Source organism: Heptranchias perlo, chromosome 36, assembly GCF_035084215.1.
Source record: "Heptranchias perlo isolate sHepPer1 chromosome 36, sHepPer1.hap1, whole genome shotgun sequence".
NCBI lineage: Eukaryota > Metazoa > Chordata > Chondrichthyes > Hexanchiformes > Hexanchidae > Heptranchias > Heptranchias perlo.
The window spans coordinates 21,588,109-21,612,666 of NC_090360.1; the positions used below are offsets into that span (position 1 = coordinate 21,588,109).

Genomic DNA, 24,558 nt, shown 5'->3' on the forward strand with positions numbered 1-24,558 from the left:
TAACAGGTTAAGTTGTTTTTAATCATTGTCGTTAATACTGACTCTCCCCCCTCCCTGGTATGATGACATTGTCCTTTTAAGGGGAATTTATCCCTTTATAGCAATGCTGGCATCAAATACTAACGAGAACTAGGCAAGTTTAAAATCAGATTTGCAGGAAAATCTAATATCTTTAAGAGGCATGGACCAAATAATGTTATGACCAGTCTACAGTATGCTGGATCATGTGCAGGACCTGGATTATTAATAGCCACATGGCACACTCCAAGCCTGGAGTGCACATTCCATATATTTGAGATAACTGCCAAGTCACACATGGAGAATTGTTATTATATTGTTGGGAAACCAAGTTGAAAGACCAAAGCCCATTGTGCAGAACAAACACTGAGGTTGGGAATAGTTGGCGAAGTCAATAAGTGGTGATTAAAAAAAACCAATCTTGGGTTTTTAATGCCCAGGATGAAGAAAAGACTGATTGTGTGGAGCGGGGGGTGGTGGATGGGGTGGGAGAAGAAGTTCTACAGCTTTGAGATCCTGCAAAAGAAAGAGTTAGAGCAGAGAGGAGAGAAAGGTGGATGAAGAGCAGAGGAATCAAGAGGGTATGCAAGGGTGGACAGACAGAAAGAATAAATTTCAAAGGGTGCTTATGAGAGTGAGGTGAAGAGGGAGAGGTAATTAAAAATAATTTAGCAACCTTCCAGGATATTGGGACATCCTGACAGAATTTGACAGTGTCACAGGGGCATAAGGGAATTATCTATGTCCTGGAAGTGATGCAGAGAAAGGCCATGAGACAGAGGTTAACATTATGAGGAAAGGTCAGAAAAATGCAGACTCTTCAGCCTTGCAAAGGGATGAACAAGAAGTGACCTTATCGTGGTATAGGAGACATCAAGTGAAATAGAAAAGATTAATGCCGAGCAGTATTTTGGGTTCAACCACACTGCAGGGCAAGGAACATAGGGACAAACTGGGAAAGGGCAAATCAAAGGCAGAGAAGCACTTTACACAAAGAACGATCAATGCGTAGAATGCGTAGAATGGGAAGGGTAGTGGAGGCCAACATTGTGGAATCATTCAAGAGGTAGTGAGAGATTGTGATCGAGGAAGCCACAGGTTCCTATGGAAGGTTGGCCTAGAATGGACTAATCACCTTAACTCATCTTTGTGATCATGAGCAGCTACGGCGATGCTACCTTAAGTGATCCAAGAAGACCTACCACCTACAAACTGCCTCGGTTACTCACTGAGTGTTAGTCCCACGGCTCCTGTTAGGGCCCCCATCATGTGCAAGTGTATAATCTACAGGGAGCATCTTAAGAATGTAACTACCATGATAGATCATGTCAATTAGGCCCTATTAAGACATTACTGACAGATCTTTAGAGTCATCAGAAGTGGATTTGATGCAGGAGTATTGGAGTAATGTGTCAGAGGTTATATCAATATAGATGAGTTAAACTATTTAATTTGGGGATTATACATAAAGCCTAAAGGTTAAAGCATTGTAAATCCTATTGTAACTATTGTGATTGGTGTGGGTGGAAAGAGCTTTGTGCTCATGTAACAGTATTGATCATCACTGTAGTCCTTCCAGCCTCTTGCATGGGTACCTTGCTGAGACTATTAATCTCATGCCTCCTGAAGCTGGCAGGAGATGCTCGGCACCCCACAATGCTGTGGGCAACTTGTGAGAATCACCGGTGCCAGAGTTGGGCTCTGCCGTGTGTGTGAGCCGGGTGCCCTGGATGAAGAGAGGCATTTCTGTTCCATTGTAATTAATTTCTGTGGGAACGAGTCCAGTGAAGTTTACAGGCCGCCTGAGTGCCACTGCCATCTGGATTGCACTGATCGTGCTGTGGGGTCTTCAGTACAATCAATTGTGGAAGTGGAACTTGTTAAGAGTGGGTACTGGGGCTCTCTCAGCCTTCCATAGCCTTTGATCTTGGTCATTGCTGTTTTTTATTCACCCATGCCAAAGCTTGTTTCTTTTCCTGTAGGAACCAATTACAGGCGGAAAGAAGCTTTACCTCTTTCAGGGGTTGGGGGAAGTTTCTAAATGTAACCTGTGGGGTCCTCCTCCCTCGATTTCCTTCCTGCCACAATGGTGACAGATCCTCCACTCGCCCCTCTTCTATGGCTCTGATCCCAGCCGTTGCCAGGGTCAGGGTCATTCACTTATTGAGGGCAGGTGCCAAGGCCACTTATGGTGCCAGAGAGGTGGCAGGTGCCTACCTCAGGTGGGCCGGGGAGAGAATCTGCTGCCACCATTTGCCACAGTGTGGCATGGCTGGAAGTACCATCAGAAAACACCAAAAAAGCGATACATATTTAAAATTTGCCAAATTCGATTGATTTCTCTGCGATCGGTTGCACTAGGCAAACTAGACATTTCAATTCGAACCCGCCCTTCGCCCCCGGCCCATAGCAACGCTGGGCACGATGCATAGGCATCCCTTGCACTCTGCGTTGCTAAGGTGCAACTGATGGGGAGTTCGTCACATGATGTCACTCCCTGACATTTGTCTCCATTACAGCACACCCATATTTGGTGAATCTGTTATACGCTCAAAGTCAATCCAGATGGAAAATCCCAGCAGTGGGATTGAGTGACGGGGAGATAGCGGGATGGTTCCTTGCCTGATTTTCCTCCCCACCCAGGTCATGTTGGTTTTCCTGCGGGTCTATTCAGGAAATTTGTTCTCCATCTTGAATATAGAAGATTAAGGGGTGGTCTAATTGAGGTGTTTAAGATGACCAAAAGAGTTGATTATTTCCTCTGGTGGGGGAGTCCAGAACAAGGGGGCATAACCTTAAAATTAGAGCTAGGCCATTCAGCAGTGATGTCAGGAAGCACTTCTTCTCACAAAGAGTAGTGGAATTCTGGAACTCTCTCTCCTAAAACACTGATGAGGCCGGGAGTCAATTGAAAATTTCACAACTGTGATTGATAGATTTTTGTTAGACCTTAAGACCATAAGAGATAGGAGCAGGAGTAGACCATTCGGCCCCTCGAGCCTGCTCCGCCATTTAATGAGATCATGGCTGATCTGATTATTACCTCAACTCCACTTTCCCGCCCTTTCCCCATGTCCTTTGACTCCTTTGCTGATCAGAAATTTGTCTAACTCAGCCTTGAATGTATTCAATGACTCAGCCTCCACAGCTTTTGGGGTAAAGAATTCCAAAGATTCACGACCTTCTGGGAGAAGAAATTCCTCCTCATTTCCATCTTAAACGGGCGACCCCTTATTCTGAGACTATATCCCCTAGTTTTAGATTCCCCCATAAGGGGTAACATCCTCTCAGCATCTATCCTATCGAGCCTGCTGAGAATCTTGTATGTTTCAATAAGATCTTTTCTCATTCTTCTAAACTCCAATGAGTATGGACCCAACCTGTTCAATCTTTCCTCATAAGACAACCCTTCCATACCCGGAATCAACCTAGTGAACCTTCTCTGAACTGCCTCCAATGCAAGTATGTCCTTCCTTAAATAAGGGCACCAGAACTGTACGCAGTGCTCCAGGTGTGGTCTCACCAGCATCTTGTACAGTTGTAGCGTGACTTCCCTGCTTTTATACTCCATCCCCCGAGAAATAAAGGCCAATATTCCATTTGCCTTGCGGATTAGCTGCTGCACCTGCATGTTGACTTTTTGTGTTTCATGTACGAGGACACCCAGATCCCTCTGTACCCCAGCATTTTGTAGTATTTCTCCATTCAAATAATATTTTGCTTTTTTATTTTTCCTCCCAAAGTGGATGACTTCACATTTTCCCACATTATATTCCATCTGCCAAATTTTTGCCCATTCGCTGAACCTGTCAATATCCCTTTGCAGACACTTTGGGCTCGATGTTACCAGGGCTGCGGGTTCGCGGCGGGGGGGCTATCGGGCGCATGGGTAATGCGCCCGGTGAAATTAGTCAGCCACCCGCGAGATCGTAGCCCAATTGGATCCACTTACCTTGTCTTCCGGGTTCCCCACTGCTGATCTGCGCGTCGGGCGGGCTGCGCATGCGCAGTAAGGTCTGTCAGCTGGAGGAGCTCTATTTAAAGGGGCAGTCCTCCACTGACTGATGCTGCAACAAATAGAAAAAATTACAGCATGGAGCAGCCCAGGGGAAAGGTGGCTCCCAGTTTAATGATGCCTCACTCCAGGTATCAATACATGGGGTGAGGAGGAGGGGGAGGACTGAGATCGTCCCCCCGGCGGGCGGGAGGAAGCGGCCTGCCTCTGCCACCAGGAAGGCCTGGCTTGAGGTGGCAGAGGAGGTCACCTGCACCACCGACATATCGCCCACCTGCATACAGTGCAGGAGGCGCTCCAATGACCTCAGTAGGTCAGCCAAAGTGAGTAAACTTACTCATTCCCCTACACTCCATCTGCCACATCACCGCCCCCACCCCACATCTCCTTCTGCACTGCCAACACTACTCTGTCACATCACCCCTCATACCCACTCAAACCTCATCCTCATCTTACCTGCACTTACTCACCTCGCCAATACTCATCCCGCCACTACCACTCAACCCAATCCTCATACAATCTCATGGCTCTCTCTCATACTCACCCTCTCGTGCATCTCTTTCACGGTCAGCCTCACTCAACCTGCCACTACCTGTGCTGCAGCCACAGGGTATGCATCACATATGTGCAGTAGGAAGCGTAAGGCAAACATGTCGTGAGCATGAAGGTGATACACAAGGGTGTTTGAGGGTTTGTCATGGTTGTTACTTATATTGAATTTCTGACCAACTCACATTACATATTATATTGGCACCATTACTGCCATGTCTTTGCGAATCTTGTCTGGTCTGTGCAATGATGCCCTTTCCTGAGGATCACTATGAAGACCCACAACTGATGCCACGCATTGTGTCACTGCAGAGTGGGTGTAGGTGTATTTGCAGGGCTCTTTTGTGCAGACGGCTGAGAGACGTCGGCGATGTCCCCGGTGGCACCCTGGAAGGATGCGGAGGAGAAGTTGTTGAGGGCAGTGGTGACTTTGACAGCGACAGGTAAGAAGATGGTGCTCGGGCCAGCCAGGAGCAGCTTGGCATGAAGGAGGCTGCAGATGTCCACGACTACATGTCGAGTGACTCTGAGCCTCCGTGTGCACTGCTGCTCAGAGAGGTCCAGGAAGCTGAGCCTCGGTCTGTGGACCCTGTGGCGAGGGTAGTGCCCTCTGCGACGCATCTCTCTCTGCGGTAGCCCTCCCTCCTGCTGTACAGGTGGATGTGTCACAGCACTCTGTTGTGGAGCTCCACGTGTCAGAGGTGGACGGCGTGGATGGCGAGGCTGATGAGGCTGGTGAGGCTGTTCGCCCTCCGAGGAGGTCATGACTGCAGCTGCGGCGGCCCCCTCCGCAAGATGTACATCTGAGGCGGTCCGCAAGGTAGTTACATATCTCTGGACCCCGGGGTAAGTGGGCAAGTTGGTGACTTTGATTGTCAGGAGGAGGGTGGTGGAGGCCAAACTTTGTCCCAAGTGACAGAGTGGCCTCCTGCAATGGGTGAGGGTCTCCCCCCCCCACCTGTCAAATGGACCTTTGCAGCTGCCACAGGCTGACAGCTGCAACAGGTCCATTTGAACTGGGAGTGTTTCCTCCAGTATGGGAAACAGTCCCAATTTGCTTTAAAATCCCACCCCTCCTCACATAATCCCTTAATCAGGTCAGTTAATGACCTGAACAACCAAAATAAATACTGTCAAGTGGCACCCCGCTGACTTTAATTGCCTGCGGGATTCCCACCAGCGGGGGCTGCGCGCGCACGCCGGCGCGTCAGTGGGGAACCCCGAAGTGGGCGGGTTGGAGCCGGGCTCCCGACCCGTTCTGGGATTCTCCGATTTTCGGAGCCCACCCGCCAGGAACGCACCTGATAGCGGGTGCTAAAATGATGCCCTTTGTGTCCTCATTGCAACTTGCTTTTCCACCTATCTTTGTATCATCAGCAAATTTGGCCACAAGATACCCTGTTCCTTCATCCAAGTCATTCATATATATTGTAAATAGTTGAGGCCCCAGCGCTGAGCCCTGTGGCACCCCACTAGTTACAGATTGTCATTTTGAAAATGACCCTTTTATCCCGACTCTTTGTTTTCTGTTAGTTAGCCAATCCTCTATCCATGCCAGTACATAGCCCCCAACACCATGAGCTCTTATCTTGTGCAGTACTCTTTTATGTGGCATCATCCCGACTTGGAAATATATCACCGTTCCTTCATCGTCGCTGGGTCAAAATCCTGGAACTCCCTTCCTAACAGCACTGTGGGAGAACCTTCACCACACGGACTGCAGCGGTTCAAGAAGGCGGCTCACCACCACCTTCTCAAGGGCAATTAGGGATGGGCAATAAATGCCGGCCTCGCCAGCGACACCCACATCCCATGAACGAATAAAAAAAAAATCTTATCGAATGCCTTTTGGAAATTCAAATATACTGCAACAATTGGTTCCCCTTTATCCACCCTGCCCGTTACTTCCTCAAAGAACTCTAATAAATTTGTCAGACAGGATTTCCCCTTCATAAAACTATGTTGACTCTCCTTGATTGTATTATGAGTCTCCAAATGTCCTGCTACTACTTCCTTAATAATGGATTCTAGCATTTTCCCAATGACAGATGTTAGGCTAACTGGTCTATAGTTACCTGCTTTCTGTCTCACTCCCTTCTTGAATAGGGGTGTTATGTTTGCGGTTTTCCAATCCGCTGGGACCTTTCCAGAATCTAGTGAATTCTGGAAGATTACAGCCAATGCATCCACTATCTCTGTAGCCATTTCCTTTAAGACCCTCGGATGCAAGCCATCAGGTCCAGGGGACTTGACAGCCTTTAGGCCCATTAGTTTATATAGTACTTTTTCTCTAGTGTTAGTGATTGTTTTTAGTTCTTCCCTCCCCTTTGCCCCTTGATTTTCTACTATTATTGGTATGTTATTAGTGTCTTCTACTGTGAAGACAGATACAAAATATCTGTTCAATTCCTCTGCCATTTCCTTGTTTTCCATTATAATTTCCCCAGTCTCATCCTCTAAGGGTCCAATGTTTACTTTAGCTACCGTCTTCCTTTTTATATACTTGTAGAAGTTTTTATATTTCTTGCTAGTTTACTCTCATAATTTATTTTGTTATTCTTTATTATTCTTTTAGTCATCCTTTGCTGGTTTTTAAAGTTTTCCCAATCTTCGGGCTTACCAGTAATCTTTGCCATGTTGTTTGCTTTTTCTTTTAACCTGATACCATCCTTGACTTCCTTAGTTAGCCATGGTTGGTTCACCCTTTTTGTGGAGTCTTTCCTCCTCACAGGGATATATTTTTGTTGCGAGTCATAAAATATCTTTTTAAATGTTTGCCACTGCTTATCCACCATCATACCATCTAATCTGTTTACCCAGTCCACTTTAGCCAATTCCACCCTCATTCCTTTATAATTGCCCTTATTTAAGTTTAATACAGTAGTTTCAGACCCAAGATCCTCGCTCTCAAACTGGATGTGAAATTCTATCATGTTAGGCAAGGGTATTGAGAGTTACGGAACCAAAACGGGTAGATGGAATTAAGCTACAGATCAGCCATGACCTAATTGAATGGCGGAACATGCTCGAGGGGCTGAATGGCTTACTCCTGTTCCTACATTCCTATCTCTAAATAGCAAATAGGAGATTTAATTCCTAGCCTTTGGTATTCATAGAATTCCAGAATAAAGATAGAACTTGCATTTATATAGCACCTTTCACGACTTGAGGATGTCCCAAAGCGCTTTACAACCAATGAAATACTTTTGAAGTGTAGTCACTGTTGTAATGTAGGAAATGCACCAGCCAATTTACGCACACAACAAGATCCCTCAAACAGTAATCAATTAAATGATGTTTTAGGTGTTGGGTGAGGGATAAATATTGACCAGGAACCAGGAGAACTCCCCTGCTTTTCTTTGAATGGTGCTGTGGGATCGTTTACATCCACTTGAGAGGGCAGACGGGGCCTCGGTTTTTAATGTCTCATTCAAAAGCAACAGTGCAATACTCCCTCATACTGCACTGAGGTGTCAGCCTAGCTTTTGTGCTCAAGCCTCTGGAGTAGGGCTTGAATCCACAACCTTCTGACTCAGGCAAGTGTGCTACTGCCTGAGCCTTGGCTGATATCGATTAAGGGATGTTTCTAAATACCAGGGGTAAAATTTGCAAGGTGAGCTTCCTGACATGGATGCAGGCTAAATGGAGGAACCGGTTGCCCCATTTAAAATTTAAAAGGATTGGAAGAAAGAACAGGGGAATGGGACTAAGTGGAGAGCTCTTTCAGAGAACCAGCAGAGGTGTAATGAACTCCTTCTGTGCTGTGAACTTCTATGATTCTGTAAGAGAAAAAGCAAAGAAGCTGAACAAACTGACAGTGAATTACTGCTGCAATTATTCTCTGTAAACAAAAAAATGGCAAACTTTGTAATAATGTTCAAATCCTGGAGACACTGATTAATTGTGTGATGTACCTGTGGGGAGATCATTCCTTTCCATCAGCATAATTTTAATTTGTGATTCAACTGGGCTGGGTTACGAGCCAGGAGTCAGACTTGGTGGGAGAGAAATAGATCAAAGGGACTGAGGAGGACTCAGAGGGAGGAAGAGAGAGATAGTTCAAGGGGCTGGCACTTGGTCAAGTGGGAGAATGCACAGTGGGACACATGACATGGGCGAGAGGGACAACACAGTGGGAGCTTGGATTTGGGTAAGAGGGAGAGAACATGCAACAAGAGCCAAGAGTCTCACTTATTTGGGGTGGAAGACAGAGAAAGCTTTGGGATCTGAGAGCTGGACTTAGAACCATAGAACCTAAGAATGCAGGAAAGGGTTTGGGAAGACAGGAGCAGCAAGAGCTGGTACACAAACTTGAAGAACCTGTACTTTTTGTCCCAAGATCTGAACCACTGTACTGGAAAATGTTGGCTCACCTTAATCAATGAAATGCATTTATATAGCACCTTGCCACATCCTCAGGACATCCCAAAATGTTTCACAGCTAATAAATTACTTTTAACATCGCAGTCAATTAGCATACAAGATCCTACAAACAGTAAATGGACGAATAGCCAGTTTGTTTCTGGCGGTGTTAGCTGAGTCAGGAATGTTGTCCAGTCCTCCTGGAGAACCCCTTTGCTCTGGTTCCAATAGTGTCATGGGATCTTTTACGTCCTCTTAAAAAGCGGACAGTTTTAACATCTCATCTGAAAGATGGCACCTCTGACAAGTCAGCACTACCTCAGCGCTGCATTGGCATGTCAGCCTTGATTGTGGGTTCACGTTCTGGAGTGGGGCTTGAGCCCATGTCCTTCTCGTCCTGGTTAAGAACCTGGACTGGTCCACGGTAAAGTGACAATGATAAAAGGATGCAAATAATGAGGCTGTCCCATTTAGTGTGGACGAAGTAGCCGAAGATAGGTGTGGGTTAATGCCCCCTGTGATAGGTGTGGGTTAATGGCCCCTGTGATAGGTGTGGGTTAATGCCCCTGTGATCGGTGTGGGTTAATGCCCCCTGTGAAAGGTGTGGATTAATGACCCTGTGATAGGTGTGGGTTAATGACCCTGTGAAAGGTGTGGGTTTATGGCCCCCTGTGATAGGTGTGGGTTAATGCCCCTGTGATAGGTGTGGGTTAATGCCCCCTGTGATAGGTGTGGGTTAATGGCCCCTGTGATAGGTGTGGGTTAATGCCCCCTGTGATAGGTGTGTATTAATGCTCCCTGTGATAGGTGTGGGTTAATGCCCCTGTGATAGGTGTGGGTTAATGGCCCCTGTGATAGGTGTGGGTTAATGCCCCTGTGATCGGTGTGGGTTAATGCCCCCCTGTGATGGTTGTGTATTAATGACCCTGTGATAGGTGTGGGTTAAAGCTCCTGTGAAAGGTGTGTATTAATGCTCCCTGTGAAAGGTGTGTATTAATGCTCCCTGTGAAAGGTGTGTATTAATGCTCCCTGTGAAAGGTGTGTATTAATGCTCCCTGTGAAAGATGTGTATTAATGCTCCCTGTGAAAGGTGTGTATTAATGCTCCCTGTGAAAGGTGTGTATTAATGCACACTGTGAAAGGTGTGTATTAATGCTCCCTGTGAAAGGTGTGTATTAATGCTCCCTGTGAAAGATGTGTATTAATGCTCCCTGTGAAAGGTGTGTATTAATGCTCCCTGTGAAAGGTGTGTATTAATGCTCCCTGTGAAAGGTGTGTATTAATGCTCCCTGTGAAAGGTGTGTGTTAATGCTCCCTGTGAAAGGTGTGTATTGATGCTACCTGTGAAAGTGTGTATTAGTATTAATGCCCCATGTGATAGGTGTGTATTAATGCCCCCTGTTATAGGTGTGTATTAATGCTCCCTGTGATAGGTGTGTATTAATGCTCCCTGTGAAAGATGTGTATTAATGCTCCCTGTGAAAGGTGTGTATTAATGCTCCCTGTGAAAGGTGTGTATTGATGCTCCCTGTGAAAGTGTGTATTAGTATTAATGCCCCCTGTGATAGGTGTGTATTAATGCCCCCCTGTTATAGGTGTGTATTAGTGCTCCCTGTGATAGGTGTGGATTAATGCCCCCCTGTGATAGGTGTGTATTAATACCCCCTGTGATAGGTGTGTATTAATGCCCCCTGTGATAGGTGTGTGTTAATGCCCCCCTGTGATAGGTGTGTATTAGTGCGCCCTGTGATAGGTGTGTATTAATGCTCCCTGTGATAGGTGTGTGTTAATGCCACCCTGTGATAAGTGTGGGTTAATGCCACCCTGTGATAGGTGTGGGTTAATGCCACCCTGTGATAGGTGTGTGTTAATGCCCCCTGTGATAAGTGTGGGTTAATGCCACCCTGTGATAGGTGTGTGTTAATGCTCCCTGTGATAGGTGTGTGTTAATGCTCCCTGTGATAGGTGTGTGTTAATGCCCCCTGTGATAAGTGTGGGTTAATGCCCCCTGTGATAGGTGTGTATTAATGCCCCCCTGTGATAGGTGTGTATTAATGCCCCCTGTGATAGGTGTGTATTCGTGCCCCCCTGTGATAGGTGTGTATTAATGCTCCCTGTGAAAAGTGTGTGTTAATGCCCCCCTGTGATAGGTGTGTGTTAATGCCCCCTGTGATAAGTGTGGGTTAATGCCCCCTGTGATAGGTGTGTATTAATGCCCCCCTGTGATAGGTGTGTATTAATGCCCCCTGTGATAGGTGTGTATTCGTGCCCCCCTGTGATAGGTGTGTATTAATGCTCCCTGTGAAAAGTGTGTGTTAATGCCCCCCTGTGATAGGTGTGTGTTAATGCCCCCTGTGATAGGTGTGTATTAGTGCGCCCTGTGATAGGTGTGGGTTAATGCCCCCTGTGATAGGTGTGTATTAATGCCCTCTGTGATAAGTGTGGGTTAATGCCCCCTGTGATAGGTGTGGGTTAATGCCCCCTGTGATAGGTGTGTAGTAATGCCCCCTGTGATAGGTGTGTATTAATGCCCCCTGTGATAGGTGTGTGTTAATGCCCCCCTGTGATAGGTGTGGGTTAATGCCCCCTGTGATAGGTGTGTATTAATGCCCCCTGTGATAGGTGTGTATTAATGCCCCCTGTGATAGGTGTGTATTAATGCCCCCCTGTGATAGGTGTGTGTTAATGCCCCCTGTGATAAGTATGGGTTAATGCCCCCTGTGATAGGTGTGTATTAATGCCCCCTGTGATAGGTGTGTATTAATGCCCCCTGTGATAAGTGTGGGTTAATGCCCCCTGTGATAGGTGTGGGTTAATGCCCCCTGTGATAGGTGTGTATTAATGCCCCCTGTGATAGGTGTGTATTAATGCCCCCTGTGATAGGTGTGTGTTAATGCCCCCCTGTGATAGGTGTGGGTTAATGCCCCCTGTGATAGGTGTGTATTAATGCCCCCTGTGATAGGTGTGTATTAATGCCCCCTGTGATAGGTGTGGGTTAATGACCCTGTGATAGGTGTGTGTTAATGCCCCCTGTGATAAGTGTGGGTTAATGCCCCCTGTGATAGGTGTGTATTAATGCCCCCTGTGATAGGTGTGTATTAATGCCCCCTGTGAAAGGTGTGTATTAGTGCGCCCTGTGATAAGTGTGGGTTAATGCCCCCTGTGATAGGTGTGTATTAATGCCGCCCTGTGATAGGTGTGTATTAATGCCCCCTGTGATAAGTGTGTATTAATGCCCCCCTGTGCTAGGTGTGTATTAGTGCCCCCCTGTGATAGGTGTGTATTAATGCCCCCTGTGATAGGTGTGTATTAGTGCGCCCTGTGATAGGTGTGTGTTAATGCCCCCTGTGATAGGTGTGGGTTAATGCTCCCTGTGATAGGTGTGTATTAGTGCGCCCTGTGATAGGTGTGGGTTAATGCCCCCTGTGATAGGTGTGTGTTAATGCCCCCTGTGATAGGTGTGGGTTAATGCTCCCTGTGATAGGTGTGTATTAATGCCCCCTGTGATAGGTGTGTGTTAATGCCCCCTGTGATAGGTGTGGGTTAATGCTCCCTGTGATAGGTGTGTATTAGTGCGCCCTGTGATAGGTGTGGGTTAATGCCCCCTGTGATAGGTGTGTGTTAATGCCCCCTGTGATAGGTGTGGGTTAATGCTCCCTGTGATAGGTGTGTATTAATGCCCCCTGTGATAGGTGTGTGTTAATGCCCCCCTGTGATAGGTGTGTATTAATGCCCCCTGTGATAAGTGTGGGTTAATGCCCCCTGTGATAGGTGTGTATTAATGCCACCCTGTGATAGGTGTGGGTTAATGTCCCCTGTGATAGGTGTGGGTTAATGCCCCCTGTGAAAGGTGTGTATTAGTGCGCCCTGTGATAGGTGTGGGTTAATGCCCCCTGTGATAGGTGTGTATTAATGCCACCCTGTGATAGGTGTATATTAATGCCCCCTGTGATAGGTGTGTATTAGTGCGCCCTGTGATAGGTGTGGGTTAATGCCCCCTGTGATAAGTGTGGGTTAATGCCCCCTGTGATAGGTGTGTATTAATGCCACCCTGTGATAGGTGTGTTAATGTCCCCTGTGATAGGTGTGGGTTAATGCCCCCCTGTGATAGGTGTGGGTTAATGCCCCCTGAGAAAGGTGTGTATTAATGCCACCCTGTGATAGGTGTGTATTAATGCCCCCTGTGATAGGTGTGTATTAATGCCACCCTGTGATAGGTGTGTATTAATGCCCCCTGTGATAGGTGTGTATCAGTGCGCCCTGTGATAGGTGTGGGTTAATGCCCCCTGTGATAAGTGTGGGTTAATGCCCCCTGTGATAGGTGTGTATTAATGCCCCCTGTGATAGGTGTGGGTTAATGCCCCCTGTGAAAGGTGTGTATTAGTGCGCCCTGTGATAAGTGTGGGTTAATGCCCCCTGTGATAGGTGTGTATTGATGCCCCACTGTGATAGGTGTGTATTAATGCCCCCCTGTGATAGGTGTGTATTAGTGCCCCCCTGTGATAGGTGTGTATTAATGCCCCCTGTGATAGGTGTGTATTAGTGCGCCCTGTGATAGGTCTGGGTTAATGCCCCCTGTGATAGGTGTGTGTTAATGCCCCCTGTGATAGGTGTGGGTTAATGCTCCCTGTGATAGGTGTGTGTTAATGCCCCCTGTGATAGGTGTGTGTTAATGCCCCCTGTGTTAGGTGTGTATTAATGCCCCCTGTGATAGGTGTGTGTTAATGCCCCCTGTGTTAGGTGTGTATTAATGCCCCCTGTGATAGGTGTGTGTTAATGCCCCCTGTGATAGGTGTGTGTTAATGCCCCCTGTGATAGGTGTGTGTTAATGCCCGCTGTGTTAGGTGTGTGTTAATGCCCCCTGTGATAGGTGTGTATTAATGCCCCCTGTGATAGGTGTGTATTAATGCCCCCTGTGATAGGTGTGTGTTAATGCCCCCTGTGATAGGTGTGTATTAGTGCACCCTGTGATAGGTGTGGGTTAATGCCTCTGTGATGTACAGTGTCGACTCTTCATACCTGTCCTCTTATATCTGCGTATTTTAACATTTCAAAGTGTTAAAAGCTCAGAATCTGGCACGGGCAGTCCTTGAAATATTTTTGAAAGATCTGACATTTTTCCATTTCAAACTCTTGATCCTAGTGACGGTTTCATCAGCTTGAAGGAGGAGAGGCAATAGCAATGGCATGCTTCTTAAAGACATTTAATGTGTCTGTGCCGGTGCAAAGTAACCTCTGAATCCCTGGCTGTGGAACTTATGTCAAAAGGAGCTTAGGCTGAAGAGATGCAAAGGGTATCAGAGACTGGTATTTGAATGGTCACATAAGAAACGGCAAGAATTTGAAAATTTCGATTGTTTGTTGCACCAGGAATCTTCTGCTGTTGTACTTGTGCTCAGTCTATCTCAACACTAAACTATATCCACAGCAGATGGGCTGGGAGGAAGTCTGTGGCTATCCTAATGGTGTGAGGGCTTACCTACTCTGTTTTAGTGGAGATTAAAACACAGACAGTGGATACAAATGAAATGGATGGGAAAGAATAGAGGTGACAGATAATCATCTTTGGTTCAGTAAAAACAAACTGTTACATGCATTTCCTAAACAATGATTATCACTGTGATTATAAGATTATACTCACCTACATTCCCACCCTGTGTGTGAGCCCCTGAGTTGGAATGAGAGGGAGGGAGTGTCCTCTCACTTATGTCGCTGGGTGTTAACACTCTGAATTACCAGTCTAGTTTAAGACAAGAGACCGTACCACTCTGCCCCTTTGGCTTGGAAGCTAAAAACCACCAGGAGCTTAATCTATGGGGTAGCCTGAAGGAAGGTGTTGCCCCCAAAACAGGTCAGCTACGACAGGGAGATGTCTCACACAGGACACTCCTCATTGTCCAAGCTTTTGGCCGCCACTCCTACTATCTTTTTTTTTTGCTGGATGTGCATTTTGTTTTGATTACATCTCTGTAAAATGCTTTGGCAAGATTTTCTACATTAAGGGCCCCATATAAATGCAATTTGTTGATGCTGTTTTCTGTTTGTGGGATCTTGCTGTGTGCATCTGTTCTGCCACATTTGCCTACATAACAACAGTGACTGGACTTCAAAAGTAATTGGCTGGAAAGCGCTTTGGGACGTCCTGAGGATAGAGAAGGTGCTATATAAATGCAAGTTCTTCCTTTCCTCTTTGAATTGAATTCTTATAACGTACAGAGAGGTGTCTCAGAGCACTTTACTGGCTAAAGGAAAATTACAGCGATTTGCATATTGTAAGTAGGCTGATCCTCAACCTCATTTACAAATTCCACCATACCCTCACCCCGCCTCACCCTGCACACTCTGTTCCTCTAACTCTGGCCTTGTGTGCACCCTCCTCTACCAGATCCTTCACCTGTTTCACCCCTTCTCCCCTCCCTAAACCTCTCTCTCCTTTTTAAAAACTTTCTTCAAAACCCATCTTTCCAACCAAGTTCTTGGTCACCTGCTCTCAGTATCTCTTGCTTACTTCCATTTGCAAAGCATCTTGGGACTTTTTACATTAAAATTTCACCAATTTATGATATTACTGATTAACTTTCGTCCTTTCCCCTCTCATTGTAACAACAGCTGCTGCCTCTCTGTGTCCATCTCTCTCCCTCTCTCTCTCTTTCCACCGTTATACTCCATCTGCCTGCTTTCTTGGCCATTCTGTAAAAGAAATAACCCACAGCTTGGTGCCGATGACTCTAGCCTCCCCGTTGTCTGTTGGGTAACGTATGATCCTCCTCTTAGGTGAGTGATTTGGGGAAATGACAGACCACCACAAGCTGGCCTTGCTCATTCAGAACTTACTGCAGGAGTCATGGTGCCTATAGAATAAACTCCGCAATACTAATGTACGAACATTTAACACATTCATATGAAATCCTGCTGTGCGCTATCTTAACAGGAGTGCTGACCTTTAATTCCAGTTGGTTCATACCTCCATTAAGATAATGAACAAAGTAATTTTATATGAAGGGGTTAAATGTTATAAACGAATGCCATACAGTGCTAATTCAGGACTAACCAGATTTTTAAAATTTTATTGAAAGGTAGCCATGAGGTTCTATCCTTAACTTCTATCTACTGTTTTGTTTTCTGATTGATTTTTTTTTATTCGTTCATGGGATGTGGGCATCACTGGCGAGGCCGGCATTTATTGCCCTCCCTAATTGCCCTTGAGAAGGTGGTGGTGAGCCGCCTTCTTGAACCGCTGCAGTCCGTGTGGTGAAGGTTCTCCCTCAGTGGGAGTTCCAGGATTTTGACCCAGCAACGATGAAGGAACGGCGATATATTTCCAAGTCGGGATGGTGTGTGACTTGGAGGGGAACATGCAGGTGGTGTTGTTCCCATGTGCCTGCTGCCCTTGTCCTTCTAGGTGGTAGAGGTCACAGGTTTGGGAGGTGCTGTCGAAGAAGCCTTGGCGAGTTGCTGCAGTGCATCCTGTAGATGGTACACACTGCAGCCACGGTGCGCCGGTGGTGAAGGGAGTGAATGTTTAGGGTGGTGGATGGGGTACCAATCAAGTGGGTTGCTTTGTCCTGGATGATGTTGATCTTCTTGAGTGATGTTGAAGCTGCACTCATCCAGGCAAGTGGAGAGTGTTCCATCACAGTCCTGACTTGTGCCTTGTAGATGGTGGAAAGGCTTTGGGGTGAGTCACTCGCCACAGAATACCCAGCCTCCGACCTGCTCTTGTAGCCACAGTATTTATGTGGCTGGCCCAGTTAAGTTCCTGATCAATGGTGACCCCCAGGATGTTGATGGTAGGGGATTCGGCGATGGTAATGCCATTGAATATCAAGGGAAGGTGGTTCGAATCTCTCTTGTTGGAGATGGTCATTGCCTGGCACTTGTCTTGCACGAATGTTACTTGCCACTTATCAGCCCAAGCCTGGATGTTGTCCAGGTCATGCTGCATGCAGGCACGGACTACTTCTTTATCTGAGGGGTTGCGAATGGAACTGAACACTGTGCAATCATCAGCGAACATCCCCATTTCTGATCTTATGATGGAGGGAAGGTCATTGATGAAGCAGCTGAAGATGGTTGGGCCTAGGACACTGCCTTGAGGAACTCCTGCAGCAATGTCCTGGGGTTGAGATGAATGGCCTCCAATAACCACTACCATCTTCCTTTATGCGAGGTATGACTCCAGTCACTGGAGAGATTTCCCTCTGATTCCCATTGACTTCAATTTTTCTAGGGCTCCTTGGTGACACACTCGGTCAAATGCTGCCTTGATGTCAAGGGCAGTCACTCTCACCTCACCTCTGGAATTCAGCTCTTTTGTCCATGTTTGGACCAAGGCTGTAATGAGGTCTGGAGCCGAGTGGTGCTGGCAGAACCCAAACTGAGCATCGGTGAGCAGGTTATTGGTGAGTAAGTGCCGCTTGATAGAACTGTCGACGACACCTTCCATCACTTTGCTGATGATTGAGAGTAGACTGATGGGGCGGTAACTGGTCGGATTGGATTTGTCCTGCTTTTTGTGGACAGGACATACCAGGGCAATTTTCCACATTGTTGGGTAGATGCCAGTGTTGTAGCTATACTGGAACAGTTTAGCTAGAGGCACGGCTAGTTCTGTAGTACAAGTCTTCAGCACTACATCCGGGATGTTGTCGGGGCCCATAGTCTTTGCAATATCCAGTGCACTCAGCCGTTTCTTGATATCACATGGAGTGAATCGAATTGGCTGAAGACTGGTTTCTGTGATGGCGGGGATATCGGGAGGAGGCCGAGATGGACCATCCACTCGGCACTTCTGACTGAAGATGGTCTCAGCCTTGTCTTTTGCACTCACGTGCTGGACTCCGCCATCATTGAGAATGGGGATGTTTGCAGAGCCTCCTCCTCCCGTTAGTTGTTTAATTGTCCACCATCATTCATGACTGAATGTGGCAGGACTGCAGAGCTTTGATCTGGTCCGTTGGTTGTGGAATTGCTTCACTCTGTTCATAGCATGTTGCTCCCGCTGTTTAGCATGCACGTAGTCCTGTGTTCTAGCTTCACCAGGTTGGCACCTCATTTTTAGGTACGCCCGGTGCTGCTCCTGGCATGCTCTTCTACACTCCTCATTGAACCAGGGTTGATCCTCTGGCTTGTTGGTAATAGTAGAGTGAGGAATATGCTGGGCCATGAGGTTCCAGATTGTGCTGGAATACAATTCTGCTGCTGCTGATGGCCCTCAGCGCCTCATGGATGCCCAGTTTTGAGCTGCTGGATCTGTTCTGAATCTATCCCATTTAGCACAATGGTAGTGCCACACAACATGTTGGATGGTATCTTCAGTATGAAGTCAGGACCTCGTCTCCACAAGGACTGTGCGGTGGTCACTCCTACCAATACTGTCATGGACAGATGCATCTGCAACATGTAGATTGGTGAGGACGAAGTCAAGTAGGTTTTTCCCTCGTCTTGGTTCGCTCACAACCTGCCGCAGGCCCAGTCTGGCAGCTATTTCCTTCAGGACTCGGCCAGCAGTGGTGCTACCGAGCCACTCTTGATGAAGGACATTGAAGTCCCCCACCCAGAGTACATTCTGTGCCTTTGCTACCCTCAGTGCTTCCTCCAAGTGGTGCTCAACATGGAGGAGGACTGATTCATCAGCTGAGGGAGGACGGTAGGTGGTAATCAGCAGGAGGTTTCCTTGCCCATGTTTGACCTGATGCCATGAGATATCATGGGGTCAGGAGTCAATGTTGAGGACTCCCAGGGCCACTCCCTCCTGACTGCACTGCCACCTCTGGTGGGTCTGTCCTGCCGGTGGGACAGGACATACCCAGGGATGGTGATGGAAGAGTCTGGGACGTTGGCTGAAAGATATGATTCTGTGAGTATGGCTACGTCAGGCTGTTGCTTGACTAGTCTGTGGGACAGCTCTCCCAATTTTGGCACAATTCCCCAGATGTTAGTGAGGAGGACTTTGCAGGGTCGACTGGGCTTAGTTTGCCTTTGTCGTGTCCGGTGCCTAGTGATCTGATGCCGGGTCGTCCGCCCGGTTTTATTCTGATTATGATTTTTTTGTAGCGGGATTGTACAACTGAATGGCTTGCTTGGCCATTTCAGAATGCGATTAAGAATCAACAACATTGCTGTGGGTCTGGAGTCACATATAGGCCAGACCGGGTAAGGACTGTCAGGTTTCCTTCCCTGAAGGACATTAGTGAACCAGATGGGTTTTTACGGCAATCCAGTAGTTTCATGGCCACTGTTACTAGTTTTTTTTAATTCCAGATTTTATTTAATTAATTGAATTTAAATTCCCTAGCTGCTGTGGCGGGGTTTGAACTCATGCCTTCAGATAATTAGTCCAGGACTACTGGATTACCAGTCCAGTAACATAACCACTATGCTACCGTACCCGTAACATGTGGATGCGTGTACACGTGTGTGTCGGCATGAGCGCGTGCACATCCTTGTGCTTGTGTGTGTGTGTGTGTGTGTGTGTGTGTGCATCTTTGTGTACCCATGCGTGCATGTGTGCATGTTTGTGTGTATGAGCGTGTGCGTGTTCCAGCGTTTGTGTGTGTGCACGTGTGTGTCTGTATTTGATCAGACCATGCTCGTTGAACTGCCCATGACAGAAGGATCATTCCACCCTGGCTGCTGCTCACAGCATTTCATTTCTTACATGTTTCGTGGCGAGCACAAGACTATAAAATATTTGCAATTTATTAATCAACAGTCTAATTACTGGTCAGTTAATGACATTTCCTCCTGGTATCTTAATCGTTTCTTCTATTGTGCTGTGTTTAGAACCATAGATTAACAGACTAATCAGGATCATTATCTGAGACTACCTACTGAGAAACAAGAGGAACTTGGGTCAGTCTGCGATCAAAGCTGACACAACACATCCACATACGGGCACGTGGACACACACACACACACACACACACACACACATACACAGAAAGCCTGGAGGAGTATAAAAACTGCAGGGGTGAAATTAAAAAGGAAATTAGGAAAGCAAAGAGAGGGCATGAAAAAATACTGACAAGTAAAATCAAGGAAAACCCAAAGATGTTTTGTAAATACATTAAGAGCGAGAGGATAACTAAGGAAAGAGTAGGGCCTATTAGAGACCGAAAAGGTAATCTGTGTGTGGAGGCGGAAGATGTGGGTATGGTTCTTAATGAATACTTTGCATCTGTCTTCACAAAAGAGAGGGACGATGCAGCGATTGTAGTTAAGGAGAAGGAGTGTGAAATATTAGATGGGATAAACCTAGTGAGAGAGGAAGTATTAAGGGCATTAGCATCTTTGAAAGTAGTTAAATCACCACACCCTGTATCCCAGGCTGTTAAAAGAAGCAAGGGAGGAAATAGCGGCGGCTTCAACAATCATTTTCCAATCCTCCCTGGATACAGGCGTGGTGCCGAAGGATTGGAGGACTGCTAATGATGTACCCTTGTTTAAAAAGGGAGTGAGGGATAGACCGTGTAATTACAGGCCAGTCAGTCTAATCTCGGAGGTGGGCAAATTATTGGAATCAATTCTGAGGGACAGCGTAAACCGTCACTTAGAAAGGCACGGACTAATCAAGGACAGTCAGCACAGATTTGTTAAGGGAAGGTCGTGTCTGACTTCATTGAATTTTTTGAGGAGGATACAAGGAAGGTCAATGAGGGCAGTGCATTTTTTTTATTCGTTCATGGGATGTGGGCGTCGCTGGTGAGGCCGGCATTTATTGCCCATCCCTAATTGCCCTTGAGAAGGTGGTGGTGAGCCGCCTTCTTGAACCGCTGCAATCCGTGTGGTGAAGGTTCTCCCACAGTGCTGTTAGGAAGGGAGTTCCAGGATTTTCACCCAGCGACAATGAAGGAACGACGATATATTTCCAAGTCGGGATGGTGTGTGACTTGGAGGGGAATGTGCAGGTGTTGTTCCCATGTGCCTGCTGCTCTTGTCCTTCTAGGTGGTAGAGGTCGCGAGTTTGGGAGGTGCTGTCGAAGAAGCCTTGGCGAGTTGCTGCAGTGCATCCTGTGGATGGTACACACTGCAGCCACAGTGCGCTGGTGGTGAAGGGAGTGAATGTTTAGGGTGGTGGATGGCGTGCCAATCAAGCGGGCTGCTTCGTCCTGGATGGTGTCGAGCTTCTTGAGTGTTGTTGAAGCTGCACTCATCCAGGCAAGTGGAGAGTATTCCATTACACTCCTGACTTGTGCCCTGTAGAGGGTGGAAAGGCTTTGGGGAGTCAGGAGGTGAGTCACTCGCCACAGAATACCCAGCCTCTGACCTGCTCTTGCAACCACAGTATTTATATGGCTGGTCCAGTTAAGTTTCTGGTCAATGGTGACCCCCAGGATGTTGATGTGGGGGATTCGGCAATGGTAATGCCGTTGAATGTCAAGGGGAGGTGGTTAGACCCTCTCTTGTTGGAGATGGTCATTGCCTGGCACTTGTCTGGTGCGAATGTTATTTGAGAAGGTGGTGGTGAGCCGCCTCCTTGAACCGCTGCAGTCCGTGTGGTGAAGGTTCTCCCACAGTGCTGTTAGGAAGGGAGTGGATGTTAGGAAGGAAGCGTGGATGTTGTCCAGTTCTTGCTGCATGCGGGCTCGGACTGCTTCATTATCTGAGGGGTTGCGAATGGAACTGAACACTGTGCAATCATCAGCGAACATCCCCATTTCTGACCTTATGGTGGAGGGAAGGTCATTGATGAAGCAGCTGAAGATGGTTGGGCCTAGGACACTGCCCAGAGGTACTCCCGCAGCAATGCCCTGGGGCTGAGATGATTGGACTCCAACAAGCACTACCATCTTCCTTTGTGCTAGGTATGACTCCAGCCACTGGAGAGTTTTCCCTCTGATTCCCATTGACTTCAATTTTACTAGGGCTCCTTGGTGCCACACTTGGTCAAATGCTGCCTTGTTGTCAAGGGCAGTCACTCTCACCTCACCTCTGGAATTCAGCTCTTTTGTCCATGTTTGGACCAAGGCTGTAATGAGGTCTGGAGCCGAGTGGTCCTGACGGAACCCAAACTGAGCATCGGTGAGCAGGTTATTGGTGAGTAAGTGCCGCTTGATAGCACTGTCGATGACACCTTCCATCACTTTGCTGATGATTGAGAGTAGACTGATAGGGCGGTAATTGGCCGGATTGGATTTGTCCTGCGTTTTGTGGACAGGACATACCTGGGCAATTTTCCACATTGTCGGGTAGATGCCAGTGTTGTAGCTGTACTGGAACAGCTTGGCTAGAGGGGCAGCTAGTTCTGGAGCACAAGTCTTCAGCACTACAGCCGGGATGTTGTCGGGGCCCATAGCCTTTGCTGTATCCAGTGCACTCAGCCGTTTATTGATATCACGTGGAGTGAATCAAATTGGCTGAAGACTGGCTTCTGTGATGGTGGGGATATCGGGAGGAGGCTGAGATGGATCATCCACTCGGCACTTCTGTCTGAAGATGGTTGCAAATGCTTCAGCCTTGTCTTTTGCACTCATGTGCTGGGCTCCGCCATCATTGAGGATGGGGATGTTTGCAGAGCCTCCTCCTCCTGTTATGAGGTAGTCTGCATGGGTTTTAGCAAGGCTTTTGACAAAGTCCCACATGGCAGACCGGCCAGAAATTGCAAGCCCATGGGATTCAAAGGAGAGTGGCAAGTTGGATCCAAAATTGGCTCAGTGGCAGGAAGCAAAGAGTAATGGTCGACGGGTGTTTTTGTGACTGGAAGGCTCTTTCCAGTGGCATTCCACAAGGCTCAGTACTGGGTCCCTTGCTTTTTGTGATATATATTAATGATTTGGACTTAAATGTAGGGAGTATGATTAAGAAGTTTGGAGATGATACAAAAATTGGCCGTGTGGTTGATAGTGAGGAGGAAAGCTGTAGACTGCAGGAAGATATCAATGGACTGGTCAGGTGGGCAGAAATGTGGCAAATGGAATTCAATCCAGAGAGGTGTGAGGTAATGCATTTGGGGAGGGCAAACAAGGCAAAGGAGTACACAATAAATGGGAGGATACTGAAAGGTGTAGAGGAAGTCAGGGATCTTGGAGTGCATGTCCACAGATCCTGAAGGTAGCAGGACAGGTAGATAAGGTGGTTTAGAAGGCATATGGAATACTTTCCTTTATTAGCTGAGGCATAGAATATAAGAGCAGGGAGGTTATCCTGGAACTGTATAAAACACTAGTTAGGCCACAGCTTGAGTACTGTGTACAGTTTTGGTCACCACATTACAGGAAAGATGTGATTGAACTGGAGAGGGTACAGAGGAGATTTACGAAGATGTTGCCAGGACTGGAGAATTTTAGCTATGAGAAAAGATTGGATAGTCTGGGGTTGTTCTCTTTGCGACAGAGGAGGCTGAAGGGAGATTTAATTGAGGTGTACAAAATTATGAAGGGCCGAGTTAGAGTGGAGAGGAAGGACCTATTTCCCTTAGCAGAGAGGTCAATAACAAGGAGGAATAGATTTAAAGTGATTGGTAGAAGGATTAGAGGGGAGCTGAGGAAAAATTTTTTCACCCAGAGGGTGGTGGGGGTCTGGAACTCACTGCCTGAAAGGGTGGTAGTGGCAGAAACCCTCAACTCATTTAAAAAGTATCTGGATGTGCACCTGGAAGTGCCGTGACCTACAGGGCTACGGACCAAGTGCGGGAAAGTGGGATTAGGCTGGGTGGCTCATTTTCAGCCGGCATGGACATGAAGGGCCGAATGGCCTCCTTCTGTGCTGTAAATTTTCTATGATTCTATGATTCACTCTCACTCGCACACTCACAGGCTCACAACAAATAATATTTGACTGTTAGTTCTCTAAAATGCCACAGTGCATCCAATTTATACTTAAGGCTTGTTTGTTTTTCAGGCCGCGATATGGCAAGTACAACTTTACCTGGCTATCCTCCACATGTTCCCCCGACTGGGCAGGGCAGCTACTCCACCTCCACGCTGGCCGGCATGGTACCAGGTAACTCAAAAGTTTAATGAGATGCCTTCAATGTGAAGGGGGTGGGGGTGGGGAGGGTGGGAAACAGTGATAGTGTGTTTGGAAATTCCTTCTCTGTAACTATGCATCGTTATTTATAGTGTGATGGGTTTGCATGTTATGTCTGGAGCCATTACCTGCTAGTGATGAGAGACTGGCAGTGGGATGAAGAGCATATCAGGGTTCACCATTACATCAGAAAGGATGACGTGCAGGGGTTGATGGGATATTTGCCAGCGCCCCCTGGTGGCTGGCCCTCTTGGCTGAGCAGCGGTGTTGCCGGGGTCAAAAACTGCAGTCATGGCTGGCAACACCCAATGACCTGCAGAGTGAGGGAACAAAGGGTTTTTGCAGTTTTGGGGTACTTACTGATTTATTATTTATTCATATATTGTTAATAAGATTCTTTGGTCATCAACACCTCTTTGAAAGGAGAAGCATCTTCATGAAAAAGTGTTTTGCAAGCCTTTTTTGGCTACAGAATAAGAGCAGTGCCTTGTGAGTGATGATGATACATTTGACTTGATTCACAACATTGTGTGGAATCATAGAACCATAGAATTTTACAGCACAGAAGGAGGCCATTCGGCCCATCCTAGCTGTACTGACTCTCTGAAAGAGACATCTACTTGGTCCCGTTCCTCTGCCCTTTC

General features: G+C 47.1%; 1 protein-coding gene across 7 annotated transcripts in view; it reads left to right on the top strand.

The window, feature by feature from the left end:
• The window catches only part of LOC137304189 (paired box protein Pax-2-like), a 181,109-nt gene that overhangs the window by 134,827 nt on the left and 21,724 nt on the right, over nt 1-24,558 (top strand). For all 7 annotated transcript variants that reach the window (XM_067972714.1, XM_067972716.1, XM_067972715.1 and 4 more), the window contains exon 8: nt 23,786-23,887. In XM_067972714.1, the coding sequence (XP_067828815.1) occupies nt 23,786-23,887 (102 nt within the window). The remainder of the gene's footprint in view (nt 1-23,785; nt 23,888-24,558) is intronic.